General features: G+C 47.4%; 1 protein-coding gene across 3 annotated transcripts; it reads right to left on the minus strand.

Moving 5' to 3' along the window:
- Positions 1-143: 143 nt before the first annotated feature.
- On the minus strand, positions 144-5,167 carry Mif4gd (MIF4G domain containing). Of its 3 annotated transcripts, none has more exons than XM_059272109.1 (6): positions 4,988-5,167; positions 4,088-4,219; positions 1,800-1,909; positions 1,492-1,647; positions 1,284-1,376; positions 144-833 (listed from the first exon to the last, which is right to left on the minus strand). In XM_059272109.1, the coding sequence occupies exons 2-6, from the start codon at positions 4,167-4,169 to the stop codon at positions 606-608; spliced, it is 669 nt and encodes a 222-aa protein (XP_059128092.1). In that variant the 5' UTR covers positions 4,170-4,219; positions 4,988-5,167; the 3' UTR covers positions 144-605. The 3 variants fall into 3 exon arrangements, with proteins under 3 accessions (XP_059128092.1, XP_059128091.1, XP_059128090.1); XM_059272108.1 differs by having other exon boundaries at positions 4,979-5,167; XM_059272107.1 differs by lacking the exon at positions 4,988-5,167 and adding an exon at positions 4,571-4,781.
- Between the last annotated feature and the right edge of the window lie 6,736 nt (positions 5,168-11,903).

Consider the following 11,903-nt stretch of genomic DNA (forward strand, 5'->3'; position numbering starts at 1 on the left):
GAGCATGTGTTGCCCGGTAATCAAACTGGTTCCCCTACCCTACTACCTCATTAAGGCAGAACATGTCTCCTTAGAGATTTCCTCCAAGAAACTCAGGTCCAGTTAGCTTGGGGTACACCTTTGGCTGTTACAAAAGGAAGCAGTTTGGTTTCAGAAAAGATTTATTAGAAACCCCTCCAACCTGGTGAGACACTGTCACTCATGAAAACTGACTGGAGTACACAGGCTTATCTCCACAGTAGTCTTTGTACAAAATGTATAAAACACTCTACTTCTCTTGTAATTTGTACTCTTTCTGCCCTTAACATCCCAAAGCATCCCACCAATGGCTATGATTGCCCATTTTACAGATGGGGAAACTGAGGCACCAAGGTATTATTGCAGCAGTGGTTACACAGTTCAGTGGTTGTTAGGAGTTGCCTTTCCCTGCCTGGCCCAGGTAGAAGTGGGAAAAAGAAGCTGAAAGGACTTGGAGGAAGACCAGGTCTGTTCGATTTCTCCACAACTCCCGAGTGAGGGAAGGTGAGTCTGGAAAGGTCTACGAGGCCAACTTAAAAGGAGGGTCACAGGAAGGTGTGCATAGCCACAGACATGTGGAGCCTAGCTCAGTCAGAAACCTCACTGTAATAATACTTATGGGCAGCCGGAGTGGTTTTCCAGCCAGCTGCCCGGAACTCAATGATCTCCAGCAGCAGCAGCCGGGCCAGGGAGCTGAGGCCTATTGGGAGCAGGAAGCCATCCCGGATTAGGACAAAGAGCTCGTCCATGCGCTGCCCATTCATCTTCTCCAGCTGCTCCCCAACCCGGTGCAGCTGGAGCACCAGACAGTCGACCTGCAGGGCCAGTGGGAAGGCCTGGTCAGCCACAGGGAGGACCGGCACCTGCTGAGTACCATGCTTTGCCTGTGTGGTGGCTCCTTGCTTCATCCTGACAATGGGGTATTGCCCACATCTTACCACAGAGACTTTCCCAGAACACCTGACCAGGCTGAACTCGGGCCTGACTCCAAAATGTTGCTTAACCCTACTCACTGCCTGACTCAAGAGCTGGTTTCTGGGCCAGCTGCCCACAGCTGCCCACAGCTCTTGCCACTCCTAGCATAGGTTGGCTCCTTCTGGGCAGCCTTGCTACTGTGTGTTCCGGATAAATTCCAGACACTAGTTTGTTTTGTACTTGCTACAGGCCTTAAATGCCCCTACTAGGCACCCGAGGAGCCTCCATGGACGGGACCGGGACTCCACGCCAACATGCCCTCCACAGCCTGTGGCTGAATGGCCACTCACCTCCTCTTCCCTACTTAGACTCTCAGGCTGGGCCAGCTGGAAGAGACAGTCATAGACAGGGTTGACCAGGGCCATCATGGGCATGTTGTTCACCTGTGGGGAGAGCAACAGGTGCAGGGAGGTAGCATTAGTGACCGGGGGAGCAATCCAGCCTTGGCCTTGGGACACAGGCCATCACGGCAGCACAGGGTGACTGCCCTTGCCTCACCCTCAAGTAGTCAAAGATGTTGCAGATGAAGGTAACATAGCAGACCCAGCTCTGCAGGGAGCGGGCTCGAAGCTGCTCCCGGGCCTGATACTCCCGCTGAAGCCTGTCAAGGAGCCCACGACGGAAGACACTCTGGCCTGCTTGCTTACTCTCTGCCTGTGAGCCAGGAGAAGGTGGTAAGCAGGGCACTGGCCACTCCACCCGCCCTAGCCTTTGTCTATAAACTCCTGTGTCTTCTGCTGGCCAGCCTGTGCCTGATCCTGAGGTGCCATCCTCAAGGCAGCTCCCTCTCTGCCAGCACCCCCAACCTGGATGATGGCGTAGCACATCCGTCCTGCTTCCTTGCTGAACACACAGTCCTGCAGAGAATGGTCCACAATCACATTGGCCACTTTCTCCAAGTCCACAGCACCTGGATCTGGGGTAGAGACAGGAGCGGAGTCTAGAGGTGCCTGCTCAATCACACTTGCCTCCATCTGCTGAGGATTGAAGGTGGCTTTTGTTTTTCTTTGAGAGAGGGTCTTACCACGTAGCTTTGGCTGGCCTGGAACACTCTATGTAGACCAGGCCTCAGACCCACAGAGATTTGCCTGCCTCTGCTTCCTGAGTACTGGATTAAAGTCTTGTACCACAACACCCAAAGACCTGAGATGTTTGCAATAGAGCACCCCCATCACATGCTTAAAAGAGGAAGGGAAAACCAGCGAGATGGCACTCAGGAGGTAGAAACAAGAAGGATCTAGAGGTAAGGGTTACCCTTGGCTACATGTAGAGTTCCAGGAAAGCCTGAACTACATGAGACCCTCTCTCAAAAAAAGAAAGCTGGGTTGAGGGGTGAACACCTATAATTCTAGGGCTTGAGAGGCAGAGACAGGCCAAACTGGTCTACATAGCAAGTTCCAGGTCAGCCAGAGCTACATAGTGAGATCCCGTCTAAAAAAAAATAAAAATCAAAGTTGGAGGTGTAAAGGGTGTAATTTAGGGATCAGCACTCTGCCTGTCCACTGTGTGTAAAGCCAAAGGCTGGACACAAAGCAACCACGCCAATGAAAACAGTCTCCAAGAAGGTGCTTGTAACCATGTGCAGGGCAGCTCGTTACCCAATCAGGAAACGGGAGTTGAAGCCATGTCTCAGTAGTTAAGAGAACTTGCTTTTGCAGAGGACCCAGGTTCGATTCCCAGCTCCCACACTGGGCTGTTCACAGCTGCCTGTAACTCCAGTTCTGGAGGACCGGACACCCTCTTTTGCCTTCACAGGCTCTGCATACGTTGGTACAAGTAGGTATACACATAAATAAACTAAATTTTAAAAAAATTTAATTGTATACTGCCAGGTGTGGCACTCACCTTTAATCCTAGCACTCAGGAGGCATGCTGACCTGAGTTTGAGGCCACCTTGGCCTACATAGTGAGCTGTAGGCTAGCCAGGGCTACAGAGAGCTTCTGTGCCAAATAATATAATTAAATAAAAATAAATAAATGATTAAGAGACCAAAGTACAAATGTAGTTTCTTGGGATACATGTTTTATTTTCTTGGCAGTAGGTTGAAGAATGTATACTGAATGCCAAGACTTCTACAACTTTTTTTTTGGTCTTTTGAGACAGTCTAATTTCGCTATTTAATAGCCCTGGCTGGCCTATATAGCTCATCATGCAATTTTTTTAGGTTCACTCATTTTATGTGTATGGATATTTTGTCTGCATGCATGTATGCACACCACGTGTTTGCCTGGTACTGGAGGAGGTTAGAAGGCATCGGATCCCGGGAGCTCAGTTACCAATGATTGTGAGCCACTCTGGGTCCTCTGCAAGTGCTCTTTAGGTTTTGGGTTTTGTTTTTGGTGTGTGACTGGGTCACTATGTAGCCCTGACTATCTTGAAATTCACTGTGTAAGTGACCACACCAGCCTGGAACTCACAGAGATCCTCCTGCCTCTGCCTCCCCAGTGCTGGGATTACAGGCGTGCCCACCATGCCTGCCTCACAACCAGTGCTCTAAACTGCTGGGCCATTTCTCCTCCCCCAGGCACTCTCTCTATAGAGCAGGTTGGCCTTAAATATGTGCTAATCCTCCTGCCTCTGTAATCTGCTTGGATTACAGTTGTGTACCATCATGTGGCTCCAAGTGTTCTCAAAACACAGAGGCCCCAGACATGAGCTCTGTGCAGATGCTTCCCCAACGGGTTTAGCTTGGCACATGACGGCCATTGCTAATTGTTAAGTCAAACTTCTGTCCTGAGTGTTACAATGCAAGGGCATGGGGCCAGGCAATTACATATCTCTTCCAGCAAGCTGATTCTCCCACCTCTGTCCCCAGGCAGACAGCTCTGAACGTCCAAGGGAGCTGACTGCACCGAATGAATGCAAAGGCTTTAAAGGGAAGACTGTGTTCTCTCTCAAGGGTACTTAAAGGCTTTATGATCTTAGACAGGACTGTGATTCATCTCAAAAATAATGGCCTAGATGTAGCTTGTCTTCCAGTTGAAGAGTTAGGTTGTGACATTCTCAGGAGCCACGGGAAGGCTGGGCATTGCCTGGCTCTGGGACTCAGGCCCTCTGCAGCTCTTGTCCAAGTAGAAGGGCTGGTCGGCTCACCTTTGAGTGCGGTCTTCAGCAGCTGCTGTGTTTCTGCATCAAAAGACTGGATCTTATACTCATCTCTACTGGCCTCTCCCATGACGGTCTAGCCCCAGCAGCTTTTCACTGGCCTGAAACTAATGCCAGCACCTGAGAAGCAGAGATAGAAGAAGCTTCAAGTGAGAATCGCAGAGCTCCGGATTCTAGTCCTGCAGGTAATGGGTGGGGCAGGCCAGGGCTTGGGACAGGTGTAACAGGACTTTCTGTCGCCTGCAGTGGTTGGTTACAGCCCACCAAACTTGGCTTCTGACGGACACTTGAGCATCAGGTAGGCACCTGCAGCTCAGCTTAAGGAAACCCAGGCTCCTGCTACTACATATGAGGAATGAAGCGGGAATTCAGCTACGGTCGCGGCAGGACCTGGGTTATCAGTCAGTGTCAGGGTAAATTTAGGGGAGCATATGCTGAACTGGGTAGCGGAGAGGTAAATGTCAGACTCGCCCAAATTATCCAGCATGGAGAATTCCGGTTCAGTTCCTTTGCCGGTGTTGTCCAAGCCGCAGATCCCGACACCAGCAGAGTTTCGAGCCCTTCTCCCCAACGTTTGCCAGTCCTTTTCAGCCTACAAAACCCACCCCTGCAGCCGTTGGGCTCCGACTAGCCTGAGTGGGAGGGCGCTCGCTCCTCCGGGGCTGCGCAGCGCGCGCCCGCCGTGGTACCGCGCGGAAGCTGAGCTCATCTGCCAGGGAGACGCCTGAGCTGCTCGCTGGCGCCGCCTGCCGGCCACGGCTCGCCTTCGCCTCCGCCCCGGGCGGCTCCCCGGCTTGGCGCGGAGACAAATTCGCACCCGACATCTGCGACACCGCCACCGCCGCGCCGAGCGCTCACCAGCCCCTGTCCCCTGCTCACCGGGCGCACCTCCGCCTTGTTTCTGACCGCAGAGGCCCTCGAGTGCTCGGCCGGACTTGCTCTCGGTTCAGCATGAAGCCCTTGGTCTTGCCAGGTCGTACCCCCCACCAGGGTCACCATGTCCCTTGTGGGGTTCAGGTGAACTGGGTCGGAGACTCGGGCCGTGCGGCGTGGGAGGAGCCCCGGAAGGCGTGGCCTGCCCGGGAGAAGGGGCGGGTCAATCGCAGATGGCTGGGCACCGTCATCTGGGGTTCGGTTGGTTGCAGCAGAGGGTGTGTAAGGGCTGGGGCACATCCTGGCAACTCCCTCCTCTGCCACTCGGGCAAAATAAGTTTTAAATCAAAGGGGCAGTCCGAGAGAAAGGGCCCTGGGTCTTTCCTGGAGGGCATTGGGGAGCAACACTGTGGCTTCCCTACCCCTCAGGAGACCAGGAGCCAAAGCTGGCGCCTGTTTTAAGAGTTGTCACAGCACTCATGGTAATAGGTACAAAAGAGAACTCTCCTCTGCGGCAGCAAAGATACTCCGGAGGGCAGGGCAATATTCTCATGGAATTTACTTCATAAAAAAGCAAACTAAAACATCCACACAGCCGATTCTAAAGCCTCCACGTTAAGATGGGACGTCTGAGAGGAGGAGAAACAAACCCTGGCTCGAAAAACCCGGGGTGGGGGCTGGGGGAGAGGGGATACCGGATGTTCTAGGGAGGACAACTCAAAGGCTCCTGGAAGCCCCTCCCTACTAAGGCTATATAAGCAGTGAGGACTGCTGAGATGCACCCATGCCAAGCTGCCTGAAAAAGGCTTGGGTCGGCACAGCTGTGTGGAAGAAGCAGCGATGAGCTGGACTGCCCAGAATACTCTCAAGATCTGTCAAGTTGGCTTGAAGAGACTCGACCAACTGAGCTGCCTGACAGACTCTTCAGTCTGTTGGGCTCCTGAAGGCTGTTCTTGTGCTCCATGTTTCCAACTTTCTTGCGCTGTCAACCTCATTCACCAAGTTGGACTTAGGTAGTGTGCTGGACATTTTGTAAATGATTTATTCATATTTCATATGCATTGATGTTTTGTCCACATTTACATCTATATGAAGGTGTCAAATCACTTTGAGCTGGATCACAGACAGTTGTGAGCTGCCATGTGGGTACTGGGATTTGAACCTGGGTCGTCTGAAAGAGCAGCCAGTGCCCTTAACTGTTGAGCCATCTGTCCAGGCCCGTGTGCTAGATAATTTTATATCAACTTGACCCAAACTAAAGTCATGTGAGAAGTGGGAACCTCAGTTAAGAAAATGCCTCCATACAATCAGGCTGTGGGCAAGCCTGGAGAGCATTTTCTTCTTCTTCTTTTTTTTTTTTTTTTTTTTTTTTTGAGACAGGGTTTCTCTGTGTAGCTTTGCACCTTTCCTGGAACTCACTTGGTAGCCCAGGTTGGCCTCGAACTCACAGAGATCCGCCTGGCTCTGCCTCCCGAGTGCTGGGATTAAAGGCGTGTGCCACCACCGCCCGGCTTTTTTTTATTATTATTATAATTTATTTAACTTTATTTTATGTGCATTGGTATGAAGGTGTCAGATCCCCTGGAACTGGAGTTAGAGACAGTGGTGAGCTGCCATGTGGGTGCTGGGAATTGAACCCGGGTCCTCTGGGAGAGCAGCCAGTGCTCTTAACCGCTGAGCCATCTCTCCAGCCCCGAGCATTTTCTTTTTTTTTTCTTTTTTTTTTTTTTTTTTGGTTTTTCGAGACAGGGTTTCTCTGTGCAGCTTTGCGCCTTTTCCTGGAACTCACTTGGTAGCCCAGGCTGGCCTCGAACTCACAGAGATCCACCTGGCTCTGCCTCCCGAGTGCTGGGATTAAAGGCGTGCGCCACCACCGCCCGGCCTTTTTTTTTTTTTTTTTTTTTTTTTTGGTTTTTCGAGACAGGGTTTCTCTGTGTAGCTTTGCGCCTTTCCTGGGACTCACTTGGTAGTCCAGGCTGGCCTCGAACTCACAGAGATCCGCCTGGCTCTGCCTCCCGAGTGCTGGGATTAAAAGCGTGCGCCACCACCGCCCGGCCCCGAGCATTTTCTTAATGATTGATGGGGGAGAGCCTAGCCCATTGTGTGTGAACCCAGGCTGGTGGTCCTGGGTTCTATAAGAAGGCAGGCTGAGCAAGCCATGAGGAGCAGGCCAGTAAGTGGCACCCCTCCATGGCCTCTGCATCAGCTCCTGCCTCCAGGTTCCTACCCTGCTTGAGTTTTTATCTTGACTTCCTTCAATGATGAACAGCTAGATGGAAGTGTAAGCCAAATAAACCCTTTCATGTTGTAGAATATTATTTTAAGATGTGTTACATTTGTTTATGCTGTGGAACATTTGTTTAATGATGCAAAAATGTGTTGTATTTTTTTGTTTTGTTTTTCGAGATAGAGTTTCTCTGTGTAACAGCCCTGGCTGTCCTGGAACTCACTCTGTAGACCAGGCTGGCCTCAAACTCACAGATATCTGCCTACCTCTGTCTCCCGAGCGCAGGATAAAAGGTGTGCACCACCACAGCCCAGCAATGTGTTGCATTCTTTTATGTTGCATTTGCTTAACTCTGTGAAGCTGTGTTACTGTGCCTGTCTAAAACACCTGATGGTCCAATAAAGAGCTGAATGGCCAATAGCAAGGCAGGAGAAAGGATAGGTGGGGCTGGCAGGCAGAGCGCATAAATAAGAGGAGAAATCTGGGAGGAAAAAAAGGACCAAGAGAACAAGGAGAGGAGGATGTTAGGGGCCAGCCACCTAACCACTCAGCCAGGGAGAAAGAGTGAAAGTAAGATATACAGAAGAAAAGGAAAAAGCCCAGAAGCAAATGGTAGATGGGATAATTTTTAAAAAAGCTGGCTATCAACAAGCCAACCTAAGGCCAGGCATTTATAATTAAGAATAAGCCTCCATGTGTGATTTAGGGTTGGCGGGTAGACCCCCCCAAAGAATAAAAAGAATAAAAAATAACCAACAACATATTGGCATATCAATGTGGGCCAAATTTCCATGTAGGTACTGAGAAAAAGAAAAGGAAATAAAAGAAAAACGACACTACTCCTTTAAGAGGCACTGCTGTTCATTCGGCAGTGCTTTAAAAACAAACAACAAAAAAAGGCAAGCTAAGTAAAACAGCTGTGGCAATGCATATACCAGCTTCCTGCAGTTTGGAAGGTGGAATGCAGTTTTTGATCAAATACCTCTGACAGGGCTTCGACCTTTAGGCTTGTCTTTCAGGACCCGAGAAGCAGGCAGAGCCAACCAAGAGGGCCGTGTGGAGGATCTAGGTATAGCTTAGCAGTCTAAAGTTTGCTCGTGCAGTCAAAATAGGCTAAAAGATATGCAGTAAAAGAGGTCTAGACAGAAAAGATCTCTAAAACAGATTCCAGTGTGTTTTACAATGTGCATAGGCTTAAGAAAGAAAGAAAAAGGGTATGGACAGTTATAGAAAGAAACAAATAGTTTAGAAAGAGTAAAATCTTTAAAGAGACAGTAAAAGTAATATAAAAGAAAAAAGCCACATAAGATGGGAAAGACACAGGGAGTCTGGATCCTATATAGTATTGTGTTGTTTTGAATTTTTTTTGAATGCTGATAAGCAAAAAATAGTTAAGAGGCATGGGATTGTGAACTGGACTGCCAAATTGAACCAATCAGGATACTTTAATGCCTTAACTTTAAAAAAGAAGTAAAAAAATTGTCAAATGGAAGTAAAAAATGCTTTCAAGTTTTGTTCCCACAGACGTTGAGAGGTTGTGGACTCCTTCAGGAATACTATGGATCAGGTTTGATCAAGGGAGACCTACTGAATCTTGACATACGATATCTATCAACAACGGTTACTGCTGGTCTTCCCAGGACTTGGCTATTATCTCGAAATGTTCTCAGGGACCCTAAAGAGGCCTTCACCCACAGACAGCAAGAAGCAGTTTGGAGAACACATTGCCCACATTCCCAAGAGGGGTGTGGTTGGCTTTTGGTTAACTGGTGAGTCATGGATGTTTGTTATATTTAGGGGAATATAGGAATGATAATAGGATAGATTATTAAATCTACTTTAAACTAAAAAACAACAAATATTTTGCATTTATATGGACTTTTGTATATTGCTACAAATTTAAGGTCATTTTTGTTATAAAGTACTGTATATATGTTTCTACTCTTGTTTAAAGGATTCTTGTATATTGATACAAATTTAAGGTTATTTCTCTTACAACATATTGTATATATGCTTCTACTCTTGTTTAAGGTACTGCACCTATGTAGTTCATTTAAAATATAGGTAGGGGCTGGAGAGATGGCTCAGTGGTTAAGAGCACCGACTGCTCTTCCAGAGGTCCTGAGTTCAATTCCCAGCAACCACATGGTGGCTCACAACCACCTGTAATGAGATCTGGTGCCCTCTTCTGGCCTGCAGGGACACATGCAGGCAGAATACTGTATACATAATAAAAATAAATCTTAAAAAAAAAAATAAAAAAAAATAAAATAAAATATAGGTAGAGTTCTAGTTTTTGAAAGCTGTTATTACAAACTATATAGGATAACCAAGAAACAGGTTAGTAGTCATTTTTAACCATCATATTTGTAGATATGTTAAATATGCTTTCAAGATTATATAGAGATATATTTTAGACATTGGTCTTCAAATACTTCAAAGACCTATAGAATATGGCATTTAAAATGTTTTGTTAACTTAGGGCTTTTCATGACAATGAGACACATCTGCTCCTGGGAAACTTAAGAAACTTCATAGGGGGCTGGAGAGATGGCTCAGCTGTTAAGAGCATTGGCTGCTCTTCTAGAGGTCCTGAGTTCAATTCCCAGCAACCACATGGTGGCTCACAACCATTTGTAATGAGGTCTGTTGCCCTCTTCTGGCCTACAGGTATACATGCATGAAGAACACTGCATACATATAAATAAATAAATTAAAAAAAAAAAAAGAAAAGAAACCTTATCACATGCCAGGCGGTGGTGGCACACGCCTTTAGTCCCAGCACTCGGGAGGCAGAGCCAGGCGGATCTCTGTGAGTTCGAGGCCAGCCTGGGCTACCAAGTGAGTTCCAGGAAAGGTGCAAAGCTACACAGAGAAACCCTGTCTCGAAAAAACAAAAAACAACAACAAAAAAGAAACTTCATAGGAGTTTGTTTTCATTGTGGCAAGGTTAGCCACTGGGCAAAGAAACTGCTCTTGCCTTTGACTGCTGACAATGTGCTGTGCAGACTGGACATGCAGAGCCCACAGGAAAGACTGTTGAACTGTGCCACAACAAGGCAGGACAGTTCTTCAAATTCTTGCTTCACTGAAAAGTTTGCCAGATATTCTGGACCTGTAGGCTGAAGATGGATGCCCCAACGTTGCAGAGGAACTTTGGGTTACTGTCCAGGCAGCCAAATGTCTCTGTTGTTAATATTACATATTTGATGGAGTTAAAGACTAAATAATTAGTTAATAGTTTTCTTTAATTTTGATAGTAAATAAATTAGGTGTAAAACTTTGGATTCACTAAGATAGGATAGATAATGGAGTATTTTCTCTGAATAAGCTAAATACAAATGGACTGAATATTGTAAATGTAATTCTTATTTGTAACTTTTTGCTGTGTATAGTTTTACTATGTTAAATTTAAAACCTTTTAATTTAGACAAAAAGGGGGAAATACTGTAGAATAGTATTTTAAGATGTGTTGCATTTGTTCATGCGGTGGAACATTTGTTTAATGATGAAAAGATGTATTATGTTCTTTTATGTTGTATTTGTTTAACTCTGTGAAGCTGTGTTACTTTGCCTGTCTAAAACACCTGATGGTCCAAAAAAGAACTAAATGGCCAATAGCAAGAAAGGATAGGCGGGGTGGGCAGGCAGAGAGAATAAATAGGAGAAATCTAGAAGAGAGATCAAGAAGGAGCAAGAGAACAAGGAGAGAGGATGCTAGGGGCCAGCCACCCAGCCACCCAGCCAGCCTCGGAGTAAGAGTGAAAGCAAGATATACAGAAGTAAGTAAAGGAAAAAGCCCAGAGGCAAAAGGTAGATGGTAGAATTTAAGTGAAGGAGCCAGAAACAAGCCAAGCTAAGGCTGGGCATTTATAATTAAGAATAAGCCTCCATGTGTGACTTATTTGGAAGCTGGGTGGCGGGCCCCCCCCAAAAGAGTAAAAATAACCAACAACACTTTCCTTCCCAAGCAGCTTCTGGTCATGGTGTTTCATGTCAGCAATGAAAACCCATAGACAGGTGGCGTCTTTCCATTGTATCATCCTCCTCCTCTGGAATAGGCATTTGTTCACGTGTCTCTAGGATCTCACGACACTTCTGCAACCCCATGCCCTAGAAAGGCAAGGGCCCACCTGCCTCAGAAGCCCTCCCAAGAGCAGCCTGGACCTTCAGAATCTGGAGCCAGGATCAGAGAATGTACAGCAGCTAGGGGAGAGATACAATGGGGCCAAGAGGAGGAGAGGCCGCTGACGCGGGGTAGAAGTTCCAGCTTCCGGGCTGGAGAGATGGCTCAGAGGTTAAGAGCACAGGCTGCTCTTCCAGAGGTCCAGAGTTCCAGAGTTCAATTCCCAGCAACCACATGATGGCTCACAACCATCTATAATGAGATCTGGTGCCCTCTTCTGGCATGCAGGCATACATGCAAGCAGAACACTCTATATATAATAAATAAATCTTTAAAAAAAAAAAAAAAAAAAAAAAAAAGAAGTTCCAGCTTCCATGAACAGGGCCATTCCCAGCAGGCGTTACAATCCAGGTTATCACAGGGGCAGAAATCTCACAGAGTCAAGGGATCTTTCCTCCCTTCTCTCTGCCAGATTCACTGCCAGGCAGGAGCACGGAAAAGATGGCCATCCTGTATTTATCCTCTTGTGCCCCTGACAAGTTTCTCCTCTTCGTCTAGATACAGCTGTCTGGATCCTT

The sequence above is a fragment of the Peromyscus eremicus genome, chromosome 8a (genome assembly GCF_949786415.1).
Source record: "Peromyscus eremicus chromosome 8a, PerEre_H2_v1, whole genome shotgun sequence".
Lineage (NCBI taxonomy): Eukaryota > Metazoa > Chordata > Mammalia > Rodentia > Cricetidae > Peromyscus > Peromyscus eremicus.

Excerpts from the sequence above, each read along its gene's own strand:
- Mif4gd (XM_059272109.1), bottom strand. The coding sequence starts at position 4,169 with ATGGGAGAGGCCAGTAGAGATGAGTATAAGATCCAGTCTTTTGATGCA. Across the intron at positions 1,910-4,087 it reads GCTGAAGACCGCACTCAAAG|ATCCAGGTGCTGTGGACTTG; the intron begins GTGAGCCGACCA and ends TCTCTACCCCAG. Across the intron at positions 834-1,283 it reads GTCTAAGTAGGGAAGAGGAG|GTCGACTGTCTGGTGCTCCA; the intron begins GTGAGTGGCCAT and ends CTGGCCCTGCAG.